Source organism: Coregonus lavaretus (genome assembly GCF_964263955.1).
Source record: "Coregonus lavaretus genome assembly, chromosome: 2".
Classification (NCBI taxonomy): domain Eukaryota; kingdom Metazoa; phylum Chordata; class Actinopteri; order Salmoniformes; family Salmonidae; genus Coregonus; species Coregonus lavaretus.
In genome coordinates this window covers 49,267,466-49,292,699 of record NC_139989.1, presented here as the reverse complement: position 1 = coordinate 49,292,699, position 25,234 = coordinate 49,267,466, and the positions used below count along the sequence as shown (strand labels likewise).

The 25,234-nt window shown below is 45.6% G+C and overlaps 1 protein-coding gene across 1 annotated transcript in view; it reads left to right on the top strand.

Annotated features, from left to right (window-relative positions):
* Positions 1-1,260: 1,260 nt before the first annotated feature.
* Positions 1,261-25,234, top strand: part of rbfox3a (RNA binding fox-1 homolog 3a) — a gene marked incomplete at both ends in the record, with an annotated part of 188,694 nt that continues 164,720 nt past the window's right edge. Inside the window, one exon of the mRNA XM_084172321.1 lies at positions 1,261-1,282. Coding sequence (XP_084028447.1) covers positions 1,261-1,282 — 22 coding nt within the window. The remainder of the gene's footprint in view (positions 1,283-25,234) is intronic.

Genomic DNA, 25,234 nt, shown 5'->3' with positions numbered 1-25,234 from the left:
TGATCCAGGGAGACCAAATACAGGGCCGTGCCGGAACAAAATGGCCGCCATAGCTGCCCGCTTATATCTCAGCCCTCCCTCCCCAAATCAATTCTGACATTTAATTCTGCTCTTATAGAAGGTAATGGTGCATTCAGGGGTTGTTACCGATAATGTTGAAATGGTATTGCTTGGTTTCACTGAACAGACGAACTCTAACCTCTGCTGCTGAATGGTCTTTGGTGTTCAACTTTTTTTTCCCTCCCCAGGTTGCATCGCCTGCCATCTTGTGTTTTTTTAATGAATATCGGGCTGAAATGTTGATATTTACCAAATTAAGTATATTTTTTGGTCCATCTGAGGAAACATCCCACTGGGCACACACTGGTTGAATCAACATTGTTTCCACGTCATTTTAATGAAATTATGTTGAACCAACGTGGAATAGACGTTGAATTGATGTCTGTGCCCAGTGGGATATGTCTCGTCTTGACAGAAAACCAGCCATAGTTGTTCTTACCAGCCCCTTGCAGCAGAACTCTGACACCCCTTTAAGTCAGTTAGTCAATATGTTGTTTCTAATATATTATTTACTGGCTATGAGTTGTTGTATATCAGAAAGGTGTGAACAACTGGTTCAGTTTTTGCAGTCATAATCATGTTGAGAGGAATCACACAGCCAGATGTCGAGGACTCATTTTACAGCGTTTATGCTTTCCTCCAAGTTTATGTAAAATTCATCCATTCCCTGTTTTATTTATCCCCATTTGTACAGTCTCAACAATTAGTCAAATCCCAATCAACAAGAGAGAAGAAATTGCTTTTAATTACTTTTGATAAATGACAAATTGTGTTGGCATGGCTCCCTGCAAATGCTTAATTGGGAGGGGGGCGGGGTGAGAAGGCGGGCTTAGCGAGATGGGATATCTGGGGGGATGAAATCAATGCAGCTTTCTTGGTGGTTCACCGGCTGGGCTGCTGGGCCCCAGCCAACCTGAGGACTGCTCATATACACAGCTCAGCAGAAACATTCACAGTAGGAGAGTACTTAAACACTGAAACAACACACACATGCACGCAACCAGGCAGGCAGGGACATGCGCAAACAAATAAACATTTGACTCATTGAAAATGTCTGAGAAATGTAAATGTATGCAACTGTCTGCCTTGGTCCTCCTGTCTAAACTGAGGATGTGTTGTCTTGTATCTACAGGGTTCGTTAGTACCTGTGTCAGCAGTGAGTGAATCACCCTGCTTTGGCCCGTCCGGCGTTACCTGTACATGGAGACCCCCAGCTGGGCAGGTACGTCCCTCTACCTCTCTCTCTCTAACACACACACACACTTGCTCTGTCTCTCTATTACACACACACACACACACACACACACAAACACATACACACACACACACTCTTATACTCTCTCTATTACACAAACGCAAACAAACACCCACACTCGTTCTCTCTGTACCTGTTTCTCAGCATGTGTGTATCCTCTGTCATTAAAACACCAACTTCAAGACAGTCAATCAACCTGATGTGGTCAGATAGCGGAAGACTAGCTCGGCTCCTCCACAAGGCTTTCATCCATATGGCCGTGGCCCAGGCAGGTACCCATGTGTGTGTTCCCTGCTCCCCTGGCTGGCCTCGCAGGAGCCATACAGCAGGTGGCATTGAGGATCAATGGGCCTCCTCTCTCCTCCCCTCCCCTGTCTCTCTCTCTCTCTGCCATTACATTCTCTCTCCTCCCCTCCCCTGTCTCTCTCTCTCTCTGACATTACATTCTCTCTCCTCCCCTCCCCTGTCTCTCTCTCTCTCTGCCATTACATTCTCTCTCCTCCCCTCCCCTGTCTCTCTCTCTCTGCCATAACCTCCTCTCCTCCCCTCCCCTACCTCTCTCTCTCTCTGCCATAACCTCCTCTCCTCCCCTCCCCTGCATCTCTCTCTCTCTCTGCCATAACCTCCTCTCCTCCCCTCCCCTGTCTCTCTCATCTCTCTGCCATTACATTCTCTCTCCTCCCCTCCCCTGTCTCTCTCTCTCTCTGCCATTACATTATCTCTCCTCCCCTCCCCTGTCTCTCTCTCTCTGCCATTACATTCTCTCTCCTCCCCTCCCCTGTCTCTCTCTCTCTCTGCCATTACATTCTCTCTCCTCCCCTCCCCTGTCTCTCTCTCTGCCATTACATTCTCTCTCCTCCCCTCCCCTGCCTCTCTCTCTCTCTGCCATAACCTCCTCTCCTCACCTCCCCTGCCTATCTCTCTCTCTCTCTCTCTCTCTCTCTCTCTCTCTCTCTTCTCTCTCTCTCTCTCTCTCTCTCTCTCTCTCTCTCTCTGCCATTACCTCCTCTCCTCAGCCCCCGCCTCTCTCTCTCTCTCTTCTCTCTCTGCCATTACCTCCTTTCCACTCCACAACCTCCAGCCTCTAGCCTCCACTGGCGAGGCCCAAGAGGTGTGCCCATCGCACCTCACCACATCACACTGGGATAAAGAGTGTTTTTTTCCATTAGTCTAATTGCTTGGTTATAGTTCTATATTATTGCGGTGATCAGCGGTGTGGTGTGGTAATGATGGACCTCCCGTGCCCCTGTGCTAGCTGGTGGGTGTTGTGTTGTTCCCCCCAGACTGCCCTCACACAGTGCTGCTAACTCTGCTCACACACGAAACAGGAGCCAAAATGAAGCTTTACGCTGATAAAAAAACAAAACAAGTATAAACAAAAAGGCTCCCCAAATGTTTTGCTATAAGATTTTAAACAAATAGCCTAATCTATTTTCATTCTCAACAGGTGCAACATTCTAATGATTTATGAAATAAACACTGGAGTTCTAGTGCCTGTTCATTTGCCTCTGCTTAAAACAGGCAATATGGTGCTAATTTGCTCTAATTTACCTCTAGTTAGACTTTCTTATATAATCTCAAGTCTCGCCCCCTGTCGAACAGAGGTCATTGAATATAATATTAGATTTTTTCCCTCCTGCACACTTTGTTCTTCTCTGTGTGTCTGCAGACCTCTGAAGAGCTTCTTTTCACTCATTTCTAGAAAATATGACTCAATATTACTCCTGGATGTGAAGTCCCAGTGTGCTATGTTGGTACAATGGAAGGCTTCTCCAATCAGCCATCACACTAGAAGCTTTCAATCAGCAGGCAGAGGAGATGGAGATAACAATGAGTTCATTTAGCCACAAAGACTTTCTCCTTGTATTTCTAATATTCCTTCAAGAGATAATATAGTAGGCCTCCCATAGTAACTCATTCAACGTTAGCTAGGCTTGGTGTGAGGTATTTAGCCCGTGGTGGTCTAACCGTTCCTCAACATCTCACTCTGCGTGGTTGACCTGTGTGATTCATTCACAAATAGGCCAGTTCCCCTCTGTCTGTTTTCGCAGCTATGATTGTTACAGCCACAGTGATTATCTTCCTGCTCTTATTTCACTGTATAAAAGGAGCCTGGATAGAAAATCCTTGGCCGTGATTTTTTCCCAGGTGTGGGTATTGATCTTTGCCTTTGCTGCAGGGGAGTCTGTTCACTTAAAAGGTCCACTGATGTAGCAGGGCTTATTAAACAAATAGCCACAGAACAAGGCCACAATCGCTTTGAATCATGGACGAGGTTGGCTGTCTCAAAGCACCACTGTATCAAATATGAAACGCTCCACTAACAAGGTGTGTAATCTATTTTAATCACATCATATTTTATGAAACAAGGAGAAGGTTGAACATAACTAAGGGAGAAACGGTGGGGATTTGGGGGGTGAATTGTATTTTCAAATTGAATGTGACGGCTAGAGACTGAGCTGGCTTCTCCATGCATGGCTTCATAATGAAGCCGGCCAAATGGTCAGTTATGGCTAACTGTAGCGTTAGCTGGGGAATAGGAGTAACATGAGGGGTAACTCAGTGCCAATAATACATTCACCTCATAGGAAAGTTAGCTAGTGGTAGATGTGGATCAGGAGCTGTGGGGCTGCTGTGAAGGTTGTTATTTCTCTCGCTGGTATCACTGTACTGGCAGATGAACATTGAAAACATTGAGAACTTGTAGGTTATACAGGGACTCTCTCCTCCTCAGGCCCCACGGCAGAACACCATCTATTCTTCTCTACCACCACTGTACATCAACACATTTACTCACATCTCATATTATTTCTACCTCTCTTCCTTTTCTCTATTGGGTTCTGATTCTCCATCTCTTTCTATTTTATATACAGTGCTTCTCTCTATCAGAGACACACATACACGGATGGACACACACACGCCTGGATGTAACACTGTGTTGATGATGGACAGAGTTGAGGGAATGACTTGTGCTAGTCATCACAATTCAGGCAATGATCTGTTTTATACATCTCCCACTGGCTGGGCTCATGGGCTAGTGTTTGCATCCTCTTTTTCCTTCAGTCATAAATTGTTTCTGACACTCTGACACTATACTAGGTTATGAATATATGAATATATACCGACCACATACACCCCACAAGTCAGACAAGTTAATGGATAAAGAACCAAATTATAGACCACTCCATAAGAAATACCACTTGTGGAATTGGTAGATAGACAGCACCGAGGGCTTCTTATTGACATTAGAGCCTGGCGGACAAGGTTTTACATTTGAAATTATTTTCAACTCTAAATATACCTTACCAATAACAATGCATAAATTTTCATCAGAAAATGCCATTCAAACTGTGTAAAATGATGGTCCTTTCAAAGGAAACACCCAATACATTTCTAAATTCAAAATGTAATTGTACGGTATTCTATGTATCTCTTCCTCTGTTCTATTCTCTCTCTTTCTTTCTCTCCATCGTCCTCATGGTCTCTCACTCACATGTAATTAGCTTACTTTGTGATTAATACTTTAGATTTCACAGATTTTCAAAATTCCTCCTGTGTTACCGCTGGCAGTGTTTTCCTCAGCCCCCTAGCATGGCTGTAAGAGCTCCTCCACAGTGGAGGGGATGGGGGGAGAGGAGAAGGGGGGTGCCTGCGTCTTTAAAAGTGAGGAGCGAGGGAGCAGGCGGCGGGCGGCCGGCTAGCTGGATTGTGCTGACGACAGGGCTTTGGTTCAGAGCATGCCCATTAGAGGGAGCCATAAATCCTAGGCTCTCTGGGCCTGGCTGTGTCAGCAGTCCACTGAATGAATTGATTTTAAACGCCACCGAAAAAAGAGAGGGAGAGAGAGCCTCTTTAATTCAACCTACACCAGAAACCTATTTTCTCTCCCTCTGCTTCTCAATTCAGAAGTGTCATTGAAAAGGTTTGAAGTCCTGAAACACTGAACCTGTCACCAGCAACAAGCCCTGGGATACAGCCTCAGTCCCTCCACACATGTGTGATTTACAGGAGAGGGGAAAAACAACAACAACACGCCACAAACCAAATACATCATCTTAAATTCCAAACATAATTTGTTCTTTCCTCGCAGTCCTCCTTTTAGATTATGGCGAGAGAAATGAGACTCGGGCATTTGAATTTCAAATGCGTTAGATTTGGAAATTGATGTATGTGTTTGTCTATTTACGAGCAGCATCCATGTGTGCATGCATTTATGTATTATCGGCATCAATGAAAAGCTGTGTGTCGTAGACCTCCCCTCTCCTCTCCGTACCCCCATCTGGGTGCCTGCCTGTGTGATGCTGTGAGGGGCCTTAGTATGCTGAACATCACATAAAACACAGCACACAGGTACTCAAACACACACGCTTATACTTTCATGCACACCTACACTAATTATGTGCTCACACACTTACATTATGCTTAAAAACACACACAGTGTGCCTGCCGGAGGGGGTCCTCCTCTGCCATGCTGCCTTTGTGTCCTGCTCTGTGGTAATGCTCGTTGGACCCTTTACCTCTGCCGTTGTGTGACAGCGTGGGTGCAGGCGCTGGGCTCGGCACCGCTCTGCTCTGCGTGGCACAGCGCTGTGTGGCGAGGTATTCCCCAGAGAGCCCAGCAGCAGAGGCAGCAGCAGGGACTTCCTGAGAGCAGCATGGCCAGGCAGGGTGAGGACTGACCCTCGTAAAAACCCCAGCCCCAGCCGACTGATGTGGAGCAGTGCGATGAGAGAGAGAGAGAGAGAGAGAGAGAGAGAGAGAGAGAGAGAGAGAGAGAGAGAGAGAGAGAGAGAGAGAGAGAGAGGAATGGAGGGAAGGAGAGAGAGGCAGCATCCTCTCTGGCTCATTACACTGTTTAAAGAGCCGGCGCCTCTGAATCACCTGCCCAGCTCCACGCCTCAAATAAGCCCAGCCACCAGGGATCATACATCAACTTCTCCATCAGTCCCCCGGCGCCGCTTTCTCACCATTCTCCTCCTCCCAATCCAACCAGCCGCATATCACATTCACATGTATGGAATTCAGCTGAACAGATAATGCAGAGAATCAAACAGAATACATTGCTTGAGCGCCAAATGATGGAATAATGCAGAGTGAATATAGGAGTGTGACAATTTAATGTGCCTCATCATGTAAACCTGTTCATTGAATGTTTTGCATATACGCCAGGCAACATCCATGGCCCAGTTGTGTTACAAGAACAGCCTTAATGCTCGGTTCTTCCTCATCTCAAAAGCACACTTTCTCATGCCTAATTACCCCTAGGCTCTGGGCTGGATGAAGGAGCGACTGGCGACGTATTAAGATACAGATTGCGAGTATATTTCACTTTGAAAAATGGGCAAAGCACACAGGAGTAAGGGCTTGATTACAAGGAGCGGGGCATAGAGGCTCTACATCTTCCTCCTTCCTCCCCTCGTTTCAATTATGTCTGACTGGAGGCCTGCTGCTGCCACCGTCCTCGAATAAAACTAAAATATGATAAAGCTGGAATATCAGGCCCGCCACTGATTGAACCCCCGAGCCATGTAAGGGCTGTGAGATACTCCACACGTAATTACAACGTTGGCCAATATTTTTTGACGGGGGGTTCAACATGGATATGAGCGAGGGAGGTGGAAGTAGGGGGGTGGGTTGGGGGGGGCGCATGAGCAGTGCTTATGACACATGATAAAAGCACATTTCATTCTGACTTCCCTGAGGATAAGAAGAAACTTGCCTGTGTATATCCGCTCCACTGTCTTCTTCCTCTGCGTAAGTGTACTGGTGTTATTTTTAAGTTGTAGGATCATTACTCATGTGTAAGATGCATGAGCTCAGAAGAACTGCTGTCATAACACTGCAGACAGTGGTGCCGTGAATGCAAAAGAGGTGCAACTTCCTCTGGATATAGAAAATTGAATATTAAGCTATATCATTTTAAGCACACAATAAAAACATGTAATTTCACCCAAACTAGCGTTCCTCATCATAACAGATGGAACTGAGAATGTAGGGTAGAGATCTGTGCTCTCTCTCTTTCTGACATGTTCTCTGAACAGTTGGCCTTTACGCCCCCTGACCCCCCACAGATGTAGGTGGTGTGTGATGTGGCTCCCCTCTCTGCGGGACTCCCCTGACCAGGTGGATCTCCTATGGTGCCCGTGTGATGCCCGTGCCCCGGGCCACCACCTCCCTGTCTCCCTGATGTCAGTGTTAATCACAGTCCAGCGCTCTGACCTGCCTGGTTCCCCCTGCCCCCTATCCAGCGCCCCCCACCCATGTTAGAGTCAGGCTCTACCACACACAGCTTTACCAGGGGAAGCCGCTGCCAACATGGAAAGCTTCCTGTTTACATTGTGAGCTTGATATTGAAAGTGAACTGATAGAGAATAGCCTCTGAATAGGCTATTGTTTGTTTTGGCTGGTGTATTGAATGACAACAACTGGCATGGTCTGAAATGTGTAAATGTATTTTCTCTCTGGTTCATGGCCTATATGGAGAGGTATCGGAGGACTCTTGTTGTTTTGAGTGTTGGATCGTGTCATAATACAGCTAGCTGCCTTTGAAAGTGAATGAGGAGATAGATCTCTTCGCTGAGGGAGGAGCGTGCCGCCACAGCAGATTCACAGCGAAAATAAATCCAACCCCCTCATTTGTCCCGCTATGAAGGATTCAATCACACATCTGGCCCTCTGACCCATCTCCTCACACACCAGGCTGGTCTCCAAAGACCAAAGTCAGATCACAAATCAAATCAAATGTTATTTGTCACATACATGTGTTTAGCAGATGTTATTGCGGGTGTAGCGAAATGCTTGTGGAAGGTGGGCTCAGTGGAAGCTAAAGCATGCTACCACTCAGGACTTCTATCATAGGAGAAATTGAGAGTTGTCGCAGTGGAGAGTGACTAGCATGGCGGTGCATTGATACATTGACGCAGTGAATGTCTTGGACACTGCAGTAAAAGTGCTGAGGTTGAAATGAAGCTGTTATCTCTGGCATGTATCACTAGGGAGGCAAGAAGCACTGGTGCAAAGGCCTGTTTGCTTTATTGTTATTGTCTCTGCATGTTGGTCCTCTTCAAACAACCCTCGGGTTCTATCATCACAACACACATTTCTCTATATATTTTTACCCAACTTTAGAGAAGTAGAAAAAACATCATCTTACCAAGAAAGTTACCTAGAAATGTGAAAATAATCTTCTGATTTCTTTACACATTTCAAAACTGTTATATGGTCACATTAAGTAGTGAATGTTGATGAACTTTGTTGATGTCAGGCTAAACATTAAAATGATCTTTGTAAATTCTCCATATGCTGCTCCCTTGAAACATGAAGGGCATTATCTTCGGCCAATCCGGTGATAAGTTTGCTCATTAGAAGTTGGGAGGCTCATAATGTTCTATTTATCTTCTTCTTCCTGAGACGACAGTGAGCAGTGAGCGAGAGGAGCCTAGTAAGGTGGAGATGCTAGATCTGTCACTGGAAGTATGTTGACACGCCATGAGTAATCTGGTGCATGCTAAACAGAGGGTTGAGGTGTCACTGGAACACCTCAGCAACTGGCACAGGGGTAATTACTCTTCGAGCGTGGGCGCGACAAATTTTTTTTGAACCTTTTCTTTCTCCAATCATAGTTGATGGATTGAGTGGAAGAGGGCGATCATCTGGTTCTTAGCAGGCTCACTGAGCGTGGTAGGCCTCTGTTGATTAATGATATCTGCCGCAAGTCACCAAAAGTGGAAATTAAGTATTTCTGTTTAAATGTAACATTTGTCTCCTTTGCTCGTGTTGAGAAAGGCATTTGTCAAAATCCCCAGCTTTGGCGAAAGGTGGATTTCCTCTGGGAGCATGCTGAGAATTACTCCCTACTTTCACATTAATGCCATTCAGTGTTCCCTGTTTTATTTCTTGAATCTACTTTCACCCATTGGCCTTTGCCGGGTATTTTGAATATTGAACCGTTATTTAACACACAGTTCAGGTTTATAGCCACTGCTACCACTGCTGTCTGTGACAGTTGAACATGAGATATGTTTAAAAAACGCACAGAAAAGTAGGGAATGACCTTGAATGTCTGAATGGAAGTGGTTCAAGATGGAATCTCCCTGTGTTGGGCACAGGGGGAGTGATCTGGTGGCAACCCTGGTTGAGTTGGGTTACCGTTATGGTGATAGTGAGCCTGTCATGCCGGAACAGAACCAAGCCTCTGGGTAGACTAATGGTTCTAGGGTCTGGCCAGGGTCCAGTTCTGCCCCATGCAGCCACTGCTTCTCCCTTCCGTGGCTGGGATATCATTACCTCCAATGTGTTACATCAGACTCGCTTGGTCAGGCTCTGAAACAGTCAATACTCCACAATTTAGAAAATCAGCCAAGTTTGCAGAAACAAAGAGGCAATATCGGAAATAAAGACGGATATATAATCTGACGCCAGGCGTTTTTTCGTGGTGGGTGAATTATTTGTTGTCAGGAAGGAGGGGACGTACGCGTGGGGCGGGGCGGAGGGCAGGGAGCCAGCCAGCCATTTGTCAGGGGTTAGAGGAGGTGGTCAAATGGCTTGAATAAATGTTCAAATCACAGCGGCCAACTACTGACCCTCCGCGTTTCATACAAGCACCCTTTACTTTTCCCATCAATGGAAATCTAATTGCTTGAAAAGCGATCAATGGAAACTAAATTGGTTTTGTGTGGAAGCGAGCATGCAATAAGCTCTGAGCTGTTTTAATGTGTGTTGGTTTTGCATCTTAAATCATGGTAATTTTTGGAGTGGGGCCCCCGTTCCGTTCTCCTGAGAGGGGCTCAACCTAGGTAGCACCCAGAGACTGGGGTGGGAGCACTCAATCAAGCCTCTAATAAAAATCACAAGCTTAATTGCTTTTCCAAACTCATAAATCCTGCGACTGTATGTGTTAATCTTTTGCATTTCTCTGTAGTGTGCAGTAGGCTTGGTAGGAAAGGCATCAGAGGCTCATTTTGGAGTGGCTGGGAGGTAACAGGGAACTCCTCCCTGCAGGAGCTGCTGTGACCGCTGATAACCCTCCAGTGATCTGATATGACTAATCCCCTATAATCCCTAATACACTCCTTAACATGCTCCTAACTGACAGCAGTCGATATGGGTGCACTTCTCTGTCTTATCGCTGATCTCTTTGTCTTTGTACGCCGCTTCTCTCTCTCTGCAGTCAGAACCCGCCACGCTGCTCCCCTCTCTCCCCCTGACCAAGGAACAGTCGCACATCTACATTGATGTCACACATTTAAGTTCCTCTACTCAGTGACTCTTGATAAGCTTAGACTAGATCAGAGTCTCGAAATTGAACTGACTAATTGGTTAGCACAGGTCTGGAGGCAGCCAGAATGCCAACTACTCAGGCACAACGGGGGAGCTCAGAATGAGGAATGAATTTTTGTGGTAGCACAGCAAAACAACTACTTGACACTGTTTTGTCTTCTTCCACGGCAAGCTGGATGTCAGAGAGGCTTGGATAAGCGTGTTACCCCTCTGACCTGTAGTGTTAGAAGGAAGGTACATAGCGTTAGAAGGAAGGTACATAGCGTTAGAAGGAAGGTACATAGCGTTAGAAGGAAGGTACATAGCGTTAGAAGACACTTGAAGGAATGGTCTCCACAGTGTAATTTATGGATGTCTCTGAGATGTATTCCAGCCCAGGTCTCCTCTTCTCCATCCCTCAGGTGCTTATCTATCACTTATCAGGAAAGACAGAGCATCAGCCCAGGTTGTATTTCTGTCTGCTAGTGTAATTACATTGTAATTGATCTAAGGACATGGACAGTGCATGTGCAGTAACTTCTCATGGTCTAGTCTCCCTGTGTTATCGGTGATACTGTTACTCTAAATAAACAGTTTGTATGTGTGTGTTTTCTTCAAATTTTCCAGAAATGTAGTGAAGAAATATTGAAGTGGAGAATGAATGAACTCCTGTCTGTTTGATTGAGTCCTTTTTTAGAAGGTCATACCAAGTGGTATAGTAAAAAAGTGAATATGAAAAATTAATATGTTTACTAACCCACAGTCATTTGAAATCATAATGTACAAAAACAACACTGACAGCGATGCATACATGTCAATAGCTGTTTTATTGGAATTCATGTTTTTTATTTTCTACCGAGACCTGCTGTTGCAGTATAAGCCCAAACCCCCTCACAACAAACAACCAGGCATGGTATCATTCCAATCACGCATATTAACCAGCTATCGCCACCCATCAATCTTCCCTCAGCCATTTTAGAAGTGATGCTGAAATGATGTTATAAATTATGGTTAAAAAAATCCCCACATTTTTTGTTGTTGACAGTCTAACGGCTTCTCTGATGCTATCTATATACATCTCTCTCTGTGTGTGTGTGTGTGTGTGTGTGTGTGTGTGTGTGTGTGTGTGTGTGTGTGTGTGTGTTTGTGCGTACGTGCATAGGTGAGTTTGTGTGTGTGTGCATGTGTATGTGCTGCAGTCACCTTAGGGAAATAACTAATCAACCTTTCACCAGCAAACACCTGTACCAGAAACACAGCATTTCCCTCATCAGGTTATGTCTGTATCTTAGCTTCAATACCCCCGGGTTGCAGATTCTACTAATTTAATTATACACATTTAATTTTATTAATCTCTATCATTCATTGTTATGTGTAAAATCCTCATATTGTGCAGAAGGCTTTTCCGTGTACTGAAGAGGTATAGCTGTGAAACTATTGCATGGTTTGTCCATAGTGTTGGAGCTCCTGAAGCTCCTGTGCAGTCTAATGTAAGCATGCAGCTCTCCCTCATGATCCCTCATTTATCATTTTGACACCGGCTACTTTTTTGAAGTGGAGTAAAATGTTGCAGTCAGCTCTTCCTTTGGTCTCGGAAAATGTGTGTGAGAATGAGTGCGTGTGTGCGTGTGTGTGTGTGTGTGTGTGTGTGTGTGTGTGTGTGTGTGCATGCAACAGTATGATTAAGTGGCTAGGTAGACATACAACTGTTTTTTACAGTACATGTACACCATACCAGGGTTGTACATGTCATATATGCTAGTGAGTAGGCTACCGTTATTTAATTCCATGTTTGTCTTCATAATGTTTTGCACGGAATCCTTGAAGGATAATTGAGAATGAGATATATCTTTGGCTCTAAATGCCACTGTAAATTAGGAAATTATTTCTCACAGTAAGTATTTGACACTCAAAGGAGAAAAAAGGTTTAAAAGTATTTGTTTACAATTTCTCTCTCTGTTATAATTGTCTAGGTATCGGAATCAAAACATTCTCTAGCTTTTACATTTGACATTTTAGTTCAATGCCACTCAGTCAAACAGTAACATAAGTCTATAGCAGTGGTGTAAAAATACTTTTAAGTAGTACTTAAGTAGTTTTTTTGGGTATCTGTACTTTACTTTAATATTCATATTTTTTACAACTTTTACTTGTACATTCCTAAAGAAAATAATGTACATTTACTCCATACATTTTCCCTGACACCCAAAAGTACTTGTTATATTTCAAATGCTTAGCAGGACAGGAACATTGTCCAATTCACGCACTTATCAAGAGAACATCCCTGGTCATCCCTAGTGCCTCTGATCTGGTGGACTCACTAAACACAAATGCTTTGTTTGTAAATTATGTCTGAGTGTTGGAGTGTGCCCCTTGCTATCCGTAAACAATTAATACAATTAAATATGTTGTCTGGTTTGCTTAACAACCTTTCTACTGCAGTGGGCTAAATCAGGGTCACAAATTGACTTTGAAACATTTACATTTACATTTACATTTTAGTCATTTAGCAGACGCTCTTATCCAGAGCGACTTACAGGAGCAATTAGGGTTAAGTGCCTTGCTCAAGGGCACATTTACGTCATTTAGCAGACGCTCTTATCCAGAGCGACTCACAAATTGGTGCATTCACCCTATAGCCAGTGGGATAACCACTTTACAACAAAAGTATATACCTCACACACATGGTTATGGGCTTAAAAAAGAAGACCCTGTACCATGTCAGATATAGAGTTGAAATGTATTCCATTTTGAGTTTGAATCCCAATATTACACTTTCTATACATCACAGAAGACTGAAATATAGCAAATCCGTTTGACATAGAAACACTGGATTTTCGGAGGGTTTGAAATAATGTTGATTAATTATGAAATTATGACAAATACTAATAACATTCCACTCATGAGGCCACTAGAGGGCGATTTGGTCATTTGACTGCAGGAAACTACTATAAGGAATTTCAAATGATTTATAATTGTACTTTTACTTTTGATACTAAAGTATATTTGAGCAATTTCATTTACTTTTGATACTTAAGTATACTTAAAATCAAATACTTTTAGACTTTTACTCAAGTAGTATTTTACTGGGTGACTTTCACATTTACTTGAGTCATTTTCTATTAAGGTATCTTTACTTTTACTCAATTACTTTTTCCACAACTGGTCTATAGCACCAATGTTGACAATGATTAAGCCTGAACTAATGTCCCTGTTGAAATGTATCAACAGATATTAAAATAAATGTAACTGTTATTTCAATGTAGATGTGTTTCATCTGTAGAGGATCTGATAACCAGTCTGATCCATTGTTGCTCACAGGGCAATATTTGCTTGACTTAGCATTTGTGTGTGTGTGTGTGTGTGTGTGTGTGTGTGTGTGTGTGTGTGTGTGTGTGTGTGTGTGTGTGTGTGTGTGTGTGTGTGTGTGTGTGTGTGTGTGTGTGTGTGTGTGTGTGTGTGTGTGTGTGTGTGCGTGCCTGCGTACATGTGTTTGTCCGTGTGTGCGTGTTAGTTGGAAGGTGCCATGTGGCAGGTAACAAATGAGTTTGTTTGTGCTCCGACCGCAGAAAACTTTTGTGCCCTGGGCTTTGTGTGATGTGTGGGTGGGTCTCAGTGAATGTGAGCGAGAGTAAAGAGCATTGTGTGTGAATTGGTGTGTGTGTGTGTGTGTGTGTGTGTTAGTCTTCATATATCCATAGTATAGGTGTGTGGGAGGGATAGGAGTTTGACCACCCTTTTAGCATTTGCCTGCTGTTACCACCCTGAGCCATATAGTTTCCTGTCCACTTGGTTTCGATCCTCACGCTTGCGCCGAGGTCAAGCAGGTGACCTATTGGTAAAAGTGCCTTGGCGAGCCAATAAATGCCTAGCTGTATTAATCACATAGGAGCCCTTACTCCCTGAAGAGGTCAACGCTTTAAAGGGCATCCAGAGTGCTGCCCGCCTTACACTGAAATACAGCCAGAGCATCTTTCCGGTTGAATGTGCAAGAAGTTGTATTAGTTCCCCCCAATGAGGTCAGTCTACCCTGCTCAAATGAGATCTGTCAATATTCCGTTATAGGCTTGTGAAACTTGATTGTGGGGCATCTGTCAGATGCATATTTCATGCTAAATTTAGTTAGCTGTAAGTACTGCATACATTACTAGTAGCCTATTCCCCAGTATAGGCAGGTGTAGAACATCTGTTTTTCTATTAAGGAAGGTGAAATATTAATCTGAGAGTAGATCTGCTAGGAGTCAATCATTCAGACACACCTGTGACAGCTGCTGGGGAACTAATATCAGCATGTCAGGTGTCTAATGTCATACATCTGATCACAACATCAAATATAGATCTCCCTGAACCAAAGTAACAAGCAGTGGTTCAAATGAACTAGTTTACAGAATAGGGAATGAAGTATCTTAATGATATAGCCAACATACCACATATATGTAGAGATTGTGATGGATTTTCGTTGCCACTTTTGACATTTTAGCCGCACTACCTAAACTCAAATAGATAGACTTCTATTATAATAAAATCCAAGGCCCCAAAGAATTAAACAGCAAATGGCTTTCTGTTCTTGGTGGCTGAGGCTGGTTCAATGTTCACTGCAAAACCGGAGCTTTGCATTAATCACTAATTATACCATAGAGCAGTCTAATGCATCAATCCCTTTTCCCTTCAAGTATTCATTGAGTAAACAGAGATCCATACAATGCAATTATTGCCTTCTAAATAGCCTCTGTGAACACTTGAAAAGCTAACTGTATGTCAATAACCCTCAAAGGTGCATTCCATTGAGAGACAACGTTTATGGGATCTAGTGGTTGGCAGGGTTACCAAGTGTCCAGGACTCGATCTGTTCATCCTCAGCAAGACTACAGGACCAGAACCTGGTCAGAAGGTGTTGTACTGTTTGTTAGTCTATATAACTTTCCCATTACCTTGGTTCCTTTAGTATCACCAGACCTTAACTAACTCATGACCGTGTGGCTGCACTGGTCTCCCAGGTCTTGCTGTGTGCAGACAGCAGAGCCATCCCCCTCTTTGAGCTAAAGATGCTTGGACATTAGCATACACAGGTTGTCACTGGCAAATGAATGACAAGACTTTCATCTCCCAATGTGTCAGCCTCGCTTAGCATTGACACGGTTCAATGTGCCCGCAAAGTGCCACTTTGGTCTGTTATGGAACCGGCATGCTATTGAAAAGCTGCCTAGCAAAGATTACTTAATAAATATAATAATTTCACCATCAATATTATTCCAGGACTGTGACAATGTCAAAAGGAACAAGAAAACAACCAATCTAGGTTTGATATGAAACTTTGCTGTGTGAGGTTGCTGCGCACCAGTCATTTTAGCGTAATGAAAAATGAAGGTATGCTTTGTGTACACAGTGCGAGAGTGTATTACCAAGTTTATCTTTCCATTGCTTGCCCTTGTTATACCTTTCCCTAGGCTCTCGCCTGTGTTTTCCTCAAATGTAACTTTTGTATGTAGGCCATGTACGTGTGTGCATCCAGTGAATGTGTGTGAGCAGAGATGGGCATTATTTATCTTACATGTATTTGAAATACATATTTTGTCATTTGAATTACACTGGGCTGAACTACACTCCAATGTATTTTGTATTTTGTATTTTCAAAACACTGTAATTTGTAACTCCACGAGATACTGAAGGCCCCCCAACCGACGCCTCGAATCCAGTATGGAACGGACCGAGTACGCCGGGGCCCCCTCGATGTCCAGAGGCGTCCCAAGTCTCCTCCGCGCGCCGAAACCAGTCATCCACCGCAGGAGCCTCGGTCTGGCTCTGGTGCCACGGTGCCAGGACCGGTTGGTAACCCAAAACACATTGGAAGGGTGTTAGGTTAGTGGAGGAGTGGCGGAGAGAGTTCTGAGCGTATTCTGCCCATGGCAGGAACCCACATCTTGATTCACCCTTTCCACCTGCCCATTACTCTCGGGGTGAACTCCAGAGGTCAGGCTGACCGAGACCCCCAGACGTTCAATGAACGCCTTCCAGACTCTAGATGTGAACTGGGGACACTATATCCTGTGGTACCCCGTAGTGCCGGAAGACGTGAGTAAACAGAACCGCCGCAGTTTTTAGGGCCGTGGGGAGACCGGGCAGAGGAAGGAGGCGGCAGGACTTCGAAAAGCGATCCACAACGACCAGGATAGTGGTGTTACCTTGGGAGAGGGGAAAATCAGTAAGAAAATCAATACTAAAGGTGAGACCATGGTTGTTGTGGAACTGGTAAAGGTGGTAGCTTACCCGCTGGGAGGTGCCTAGGTGCCTTACTCTGGGCGCACACTGAGCAGGAGGAAACATACACCCTCATGTCCTTAGCCGAGGTAGGCCACCGGTACTTCTCGGTCAGGCAGCACATTGTACGACCGATACCTGGATGACCAGAGGAGGGTGACGTGTGTGCCCAGTAGATCAGACAATCACAGATAAGCGCAGGCACGTACTGCAGCCCAGCTGGACACTGCGGTGGAGATGGATCTGTGCGTAATGCTTGCGCTATATCCGCGTCCATCGCCCATACTACCGGCGCCACAATGCATGAGGCCGGGAGTGTGGGGGTGTTGTCTCTGGGCCTCTACTCTGTGTCATACAGCCGAGACAGTGTGTCTGCCTTCACATTCTTTGTACCCGGAATGTATGATAGTGTGAAATCAAACCGGGTGAAGAAGAGGGCCCACCTGGCCTGGCGAGGATTCAGCCTCCTCGCTGCCCGAATCTACTCCAGGTTACGGTGGTCTATCCAGACGAGGAAAGGGTGTTTCGCCCCTTCGAGCCAGTGCCTCCACACCGTCAAAGCTCGGACAACAGCCAGCAGCTCCCGATCACCAACGCCGAAGTTCTGCTCCGCCGAGCTGAGCTTCTTCGAAAAGAAGGCACAGGGGCGGAGCTTGGGTGGCGTGCCCAAGTGTTGGGATAAGACAGCACCTATCCCTACCTCGGACGCATCCACCTCCACTACGAACGGTAGTGATGGATCGGGGTGAGCCAGTATTGGAGGTGAGGTGAACAGACCCCGCAATCTACTGAAGGCCAAATCAGCCTTAGCAGACCAGCGGAGCCAGGACGGCTCACCCTTCAACAAGGAGGTAATGGGAGCTGCGACCTTGCCAAAGCCCCGAATAAACCTCCGATAGTAGTTGGCAAAGCCAAGGAAGCGCTGTACCTCCTTCACCGTGGTTGGAGTCGGCCAATTACGCACGGCTGAAATGCGATCTCCCTCCATCTCCACAACTGTGGTAGTAATGCGGTATCCGAGGAAGGAGATTGACTGCTGGAAAAACTCACACTTCTCTGCCTTGTCATAAAGATCATTCTCCAGCAGTCGGACCAGTACCTTGCGAACCAGGGACACATGCTCGGTGCGCGTAGCGGAATACACCAGGATGTCATCGATGTAGACCACCACACCGCGACCAAGCATGTCCCGAAACACCTCGTTCACAAAGGACTGGAAAACGGATGGAGCATTCATCAAACCGTAGGGCATCACCAGGTATTCATAATGCCCAAGGTTGTGCTGAATGCTGTTTTCCACTCATCCCCTTCCCGAATACGCACCAGGTTGTAGGCACTCCTGAGGTCTAATTTGGTGAAAAAACGGGCCCCGTGTATTGACTCAATCACTGAAGGAATGAGGGGAAGAGGATAACTAAATCGTACCGTCACCTTATTCAGTGGTCGATAATCAATGCACGGGCGTAAACCGCCATCTTTCTTCTTCACAAAGAAGAAACTCGAGGAAGCAGGTAAAGTGGAGGGACGTATATACCCCTGGCACAGGGACTCGGTGACGTATGTTTCCATAGCCTCCGTTTCAGCCTGCGACAGGGGATACACATGACTCCTGGGAGGTACAGCGTCTACCCGAAGGTTTATCGCGCAATCCCCCTCCCGATGAGGTGGTAATTTAGTCGCTTGCGTCTTGGAAAACGCGAGCGCCAGATCATGGTATTCGGGGGGAATGCGCACGGTGGGAGTACCGTCTGGACTTTCCACCGTGGTCTCACGAACGGAAACACCTAGACGCCTACCCGGACACTCACGCGACCACCCCGTAAGAACTCTCTGCGGCCATGAAAAATTGGGGTTGTGAAGGGCTAACCACAGAATACCTAAGACTACAGGGTAAGCAGGAGACTCAATAATCAAAAAAGTGATCTGCTCAACATGCGTCTCCTGTGTAATCATGGTGACGGGTACAGTAACCTCCTTAAGCAACCCGGACCCTAATGGTCAACTATCAAGTGCTCTGATGGGGAGTGAAATGGATAGGGGAACCAATGAAATGCCTTGACGGCGTGCAAATGCCCTGTCGCCAGGTCGCAGTTGTAAATGAGAACTTGTTCTCAACTGGCTTACCTGGTTAAATAAAGGTGAAATAAAAATAAATAAAAAATAAAAATAAAGTTCCCAGCTGCACCTGAATCGACTAGCACCTTACACTGTGAAACTACCAGGTGATCGGGAAAGGAGATAGATAAGGTACAGTGCGCCGCAAAGGGCTCTGTACAAGTTTGGGTGTTCGTTACCTGGGGTGATGCGTGAGTGCCCTGCCTACCGCCTCCAGACCCAAAGGAACGTTGACTGCGACGTGAGGTGGATTGTCCCTTCGTGCCACCAGAGTGGCACTGTCGCTGTCCTCCTGCGCTCTCTCGACCGGTGGCTCCCCCCAGCTCCATCTGCTCGGGGTCAGAGTCGTCCGGAGTGGGAACGGGCAGACCCCTACCAGGACGTCCTCTGGCTGCTAGCAGATTGTCCAGCCGGATGGCCATGTCCACCAGTTGGGAGAACAATAGCATGGCATCACGGCAGGCTAGCTCCCGTCGGATGTCCTCCCTTAGGTGGCACCGGAAATGGTTGATCAGGGCCCGCTCGTTCCACCCGGACCCTGCTGCCAGTGTCCGGAACTCCAGCGAGTAGTCCTGTGCGGTCCTCGTCCCCTGCCTCAGATGGACCAGTCGTTCGCCCGCCTCTCGACCCTCAGGCGGGTGATCGAAAACGGCCCGAAAGAGGCGAGCAAACTCCCCGTAGTCCTCCGAAACCTTCCCGTACAAGGAGGGGAGGCAGCCTCGGCGGAAGTCGTGACAGGTTGCTGTTCAGGCCGGCTACTTGCAAATGTATTTTTGTATTTTAAAATACTAAATAAATATATTTTTATTAAATACATGACAAAATACAAGTATTTATAAATTTTTTAGACATTGATCTTAATGGTATTTTGTATCTGTATTTTGTAATTGTATTTTGTAATTTTTGCTCTTCCCTGTGTGTGAGAGTGTGTATGTGCATACACTGGCAGTTGTGTGTGTTTCTGTGCATTCCTACTCACCACAGAGAGGTATGGGTGGTGGACTCAATTACATATCCTTAAATCTGTTATCTCAGGGGGTGTCAATTAGTCTTTGTTGGGAATGCTTAATTAAAGATTAACGGTGTGCAAATTCAATTGAGAAATAGGCAAACTGAATATTGCATGAGACCTGTCTTATCAGTGACTGACTAGTACCTCTACCAGCTGCTGCTCTAGAATCACAAAGCTAAGCCACCCATGATCCACCTGCAGGAGAAAGTTTGGACGACCATGCCTCAAAAGCGATGACACCTTGATTCCCCACTAATGAAATCATCACAGAAAAAGATTGCGGATGGTTTTAATTCGGATTAAAATTCACTTTTTAAAGAGATGACTTCAAAAAAGCTGTGTGCACTTCCCGTCTCCACTCTAATTCTTAATTTCCCATTGCTCTGATCCGAAATCTTGACTTGGCAAGATTTAGATGCGAATACGAGACGTTTATTAAATTTCTCCATTAATCTGATGTGTGGGCCTTGATTAAAACGCTACCCCCAGACAGACAACATAGATGCTCAATATGCACAATTTACAGAAATACACAGATTGATACAGATGTGCTGTGTACTTTTACCTGGTTGGGCTGGTTTGTGATCAATAAAGCTGAACACTCAGGGATCAGGGTGTGTTGTTTTTTGTCTGGAGTTAGTTTTATACTGACTCAGTGCAAAGCTGAAAAGACAGCAGGGAGTGAGTGAAGGGAGAGCTGAGACACCCCATTACCACCACCACCACCACTACCAGCACCCACTCTGTTTGAAAGGACGGTCAGGGAGGGATCCCTGGGAGCAGCCAGAGATTGATTCTCTCCCCACCTAGAGATGTGACTTGTTTTCCAGAGAGGTGATATGAGGCTTCCGTAGAGGGTCTGGGAGTTAGAAATGCCATGCCCCTGATGGGGTAGAGGAGGGAGAGAGATTGGTGCAGAGAGAGAAGGAAGACAAAGAGGGAGACAGAGATGGAATGGCTGAGCCATGCCCTATCAAACTGACTGAGCCATGCTCTATCAAACTGACTGAGCCATGCTCTATCAAACTGACTAAGCCATGCCCTATCAAACTGACCGAGCCATGCCCTATCAAACTGACTGAGCCATGCCCTATCAAACTGACCGAGCCATGCCCTATCAAACTGACCGAGCCATGCCCTATCAAACTGACCGAGCCATGCTCTATCAAACTGACCGAGCCATGCTGTATCAAACTGACCGAGCCATGCGCTATCAAACTGACCGAGCCATGCCTTATCAAACTGACCGAGCCATGCTCTATCAAACTGACTGAGCCAAGCTCTATCAAACTGACTGAGCTATGCCCTATCCAACTGACGAGCCATGCCCTATCAAACTGACCGAGCCATGCTGTATCAAACTGACCGAGCCATGCGCTATCAAACTGACCGAGCCATGCCTTATCAAACTGACCGAGCCATGCTCTATCAAACTGACTGAGCCAAGCTCTATCAAACTGACTGAGCTATGCCCTATCCAACTGACGAGCCATGCCCTATCAAACTGACTGAGCCATGCCCTATCAAACTGACCGAGCCATGCCCCATCAAACTGATGAGCCATGCCCTATCAAACTGACTGAGCCATGCCCTATCAAACTGACTGAGCCATGCCCTATCAAACTGACTGAGCCATGCTCTATCAAACTGACTGAGCCATGCTCTATCAAACTGACCGATCCATGCCCTATCAAACTGACTGAGCCATGCCCTATCAAACTGACTGAGCCATGCCCTATCAAACTGACTGAGCCATGCCCTATCAAACTGACTGAGCCATGCCCTATCAAACTGACTGAGCCATGCTCTATCAAACTGACTGAGCCATGCCCTATCAAACTGACTGAGCCATGCCCTATCAAACTGACTGAGCCATGCCCTATCAAACTGAAAGGTTTGGGACATTCCTCTGTGTAGGCCGGCCCTTCTCAGCAGCAACGCAGACAGACTCTATGACTCATCCATAGATCATGTGCACTCTAGTTAATGTTGCTACTGAACACTCCATCCTCTCGCTTATAGATCCACTGTCTTCTAATGCTGATTGATATAAATACAATTGCGTTTGATTGACACCACGGCCAACGGGCATGGTTTTCAACCCCCAAAAAATGTATTTTGTGAAATGGCCATAGTCAAAGGCTCCGGGCGGTTTCCAGCTGCGAGGGCAGTGACCTCTGGATAGCACATGTAATAGATTACTATATATGTCTTGTGCTGTCTCCCTCTCTTTCTCTGAGCCGAGGAGCCAAGGACCCCAGGAGACATGAACTCATTAATTACGGGGGGTGTTAGCCAGGCTGGACGCTGACACGATCGTTGTGGCTGTGTGGTTATTGACTACTCCGCAGAGGAAAGTTGCTCATTTAGCACAGTCTCGCAAGCCTGGGAGGTCACTGATCATTGTGGCGGGAGCATCTGCTGGCCTTTGTTTGCTTCCCTGTGTGTGTGTGTGTGTGTGTGTGTGTGTGTGTGTGTGAGTGTGTGTGTGCGTGTGTGTGTGTTTGTGTGTGTACTAATGTATTTATAGACTTAAGTGAATGATGTAACTAGTGCACACAATTACATCTACCTCGCTGGAATGTATACAAATAAATATTTTAAAAAATTCTAGGAGACCTACACTACATGACCAAAAGTATGTGGATACCTGCTCGTCAAACATCTCATTGGTCCCCCCTTTGCTGCTATAACAGCCCTCCACTCTTCCAGGAAGGCTTTCCACTTGATGCTGAAACATTGCTGCGGGGACTTGCTTCCATTCAGCCATAAGAGCATTAGTGAGGTCGGGCACTGATGTTGGGCGATTAGTCCCAGCTCGCAGTCGGCGTTCCAATTCATCCCAAAGGTGTTAAATGGGGTTGAGGTCAGGGCTCTGTGCAGGCCAGTCAAGTTCTTCCACACCGATCTCGACAAACCATTTCTGTATGGACCTCGCTTTGTCCAAGGGGGCATTGTCATGCTGAAACAGGAAAGGGCCTTCCCCAAACTGTAGCCACAAAGTTGGAAGCACAGAATCGTCTAGAATGTCATTGTATGCTGTAGCGTTAAGATTTCTGTTCACTGGAACTAAGGGGCCTAGTCAAAACCATGAAAAACAGCCCCAGACCATTATACCTCCTCCACCAAACTTTTCAGTTGGCACTATGCATTCGGGCAAGTAGCGTTCTCCTTGCATCCACCAAACCCAGATTCATCTGTTGGACTGCCAGATGGTGAAACGTGATTCCACTGCTTCAGAGTCCAATGGCGGCGAGCTTTACACCACTCCAGCCGACCCTTGGCATTGTGCATGGTGATCTTAGGCTTGTGTGCGGCTGCTCGGCCATGGAAACCCATTTCCTGAAGCTCCCGACGAACAGTTCTTGTGCTGACATTGCTTCCAGAGGCAGTTTTGGAACTCGGTAGTGAGTGTTGCAACCGATGACAGATGATTTTTACGTGCTACACGCTTCAGCACTCGCCAGTCCCATTCTGTGAGCTTGTGTGGCCTACCACTTCACGGCTGAGCCTTTGTTGCTCCTAGATGTTTCCACTTCACAATAACAGCACTTACAGTTGACCAGGGCAGCTCTAGCAGGGCAGACATTTGACAAACTGACTTGTTGGGAAGGTGGCATCCTATGACAGTGCCACGTTGATAGTCACTGAGCTCTTCAGTAAGGCCATTCTGCTGCCAATGTTTGTCTATGGAGATTGCATGGCGGTGTACTCAATTTTATACACCTGTCAGCAACGGGTGTGGCTGAAATAACCGAATCCACTCATTTGAAGGGGTGTCCACATGCTTTTGTATATATAGTGTATTTGTTTTATCAACCAGTGACCAGTCCTATAATTACCCAATCATGGTAAAACCATCTGTCCTCCATCAAAACAGTTATCAGCTTACAAACCCATTACAAATGTATATGCTGATAAAGTAACACTGATTTATTGATCCATAGTTTCAGCAGTTGTTGACAGTTCTCAGAGAGTCATCTCCAACACCCACCTCCCCATCTGGAACACAGCAAGAGTGAGCTCTAGAATGGAGCTGGAATTCCAGAATGGCAATGGAGTAAGCAGAGGCCAATGTTCCACCTGAAGTTGAACAAATATAAGTTATTTCCATTTGTCATGTTTTTAGAAAACCAATGCAATAATCTGAGCCAGTCTTCAGCCTTGATCTCCCAGATGCTTTTGAAATTCTAATTCCCTCCCAGATGGATGTGGAAAACGACTTAACTACCCCTTTAAAAACACATCTATTATGATTCCCAGCATTTAACAAAACAAATTGGCTTAATGTCCGGGCCCTAATTGTGTCGGAGTTAATAGTGTTTTTGCTTTAAATGGTGCACCTTTGGGACTTTGTGGCGCTGGGGCAAGGAGGCACAGGCCTGCTCTATGTGAGTTTATCAGCCAAGGAGAATAGGAGGTGTGGCTCTAATTGCCTAGACTTCTGCTCCTCACTCATGCAAACCAGGGTGGATGAGAGGGTGAGGTGGAGCCTTTGGGAGCTGTTGCAGCAGCACTGTCTCCTGGGGAAGTGCTCCGGCTATTACTGGCACTCGTATAGAGGATGAAGAGAAGCTTTGATTTATTATATCATTGTTTTATTTTTGGTGAAAGTCGTATTGTGGATTGGAAAGGCAAGACATAATGTTCATGTGTAGTGGATGCTTTGGAAGTTGTTGTGAAACGTTTTACATGTGTATCGTTGTCCTGTAGAGTTTCCGATGTCTAATTATCTGTTAAAAAGGCCTCTTCGCTATACGTATTAATTTCAAAATGATGTAGCATTAGTTTCTATTGTGGGTGAAATCTTCCTTAGAATGGGTCCAGCAGCTTGTTCTACCACAGTGCCAGAGATCACAAAGCTTAATTTAAAAAGATGTGAAAAAATAATACCTTTTGTTTCTTTTCTCCCAACTGTCATAAATCCAATAAAGCCCAGGTCCTGTGGGTCTGTTCATAATAGATTATGACTAAAGGCCCCCTGGGACCAATTAGACCAACAGAAAATGTATTGGATTGTGTACCGTTTAAGAAAATAATATTGACTTAACAAACAGTCGTCTGGAACATTATGGTCCAGAAAAATTAACCAGCATCTCCATGGCACCAGATTACTAATACTTGTCTGACCATGCATAGACTACATCTAGCAATCAATCTGGTATGATAGCTTATCAACTCTGCTGCCTTTGTCAGTTGATGTTACTTGTAAGCTGTAAACGAACCTGAAATGACCTCAACATGCCTGCTTGTCTCAGAATATGACCGTCAGTGTG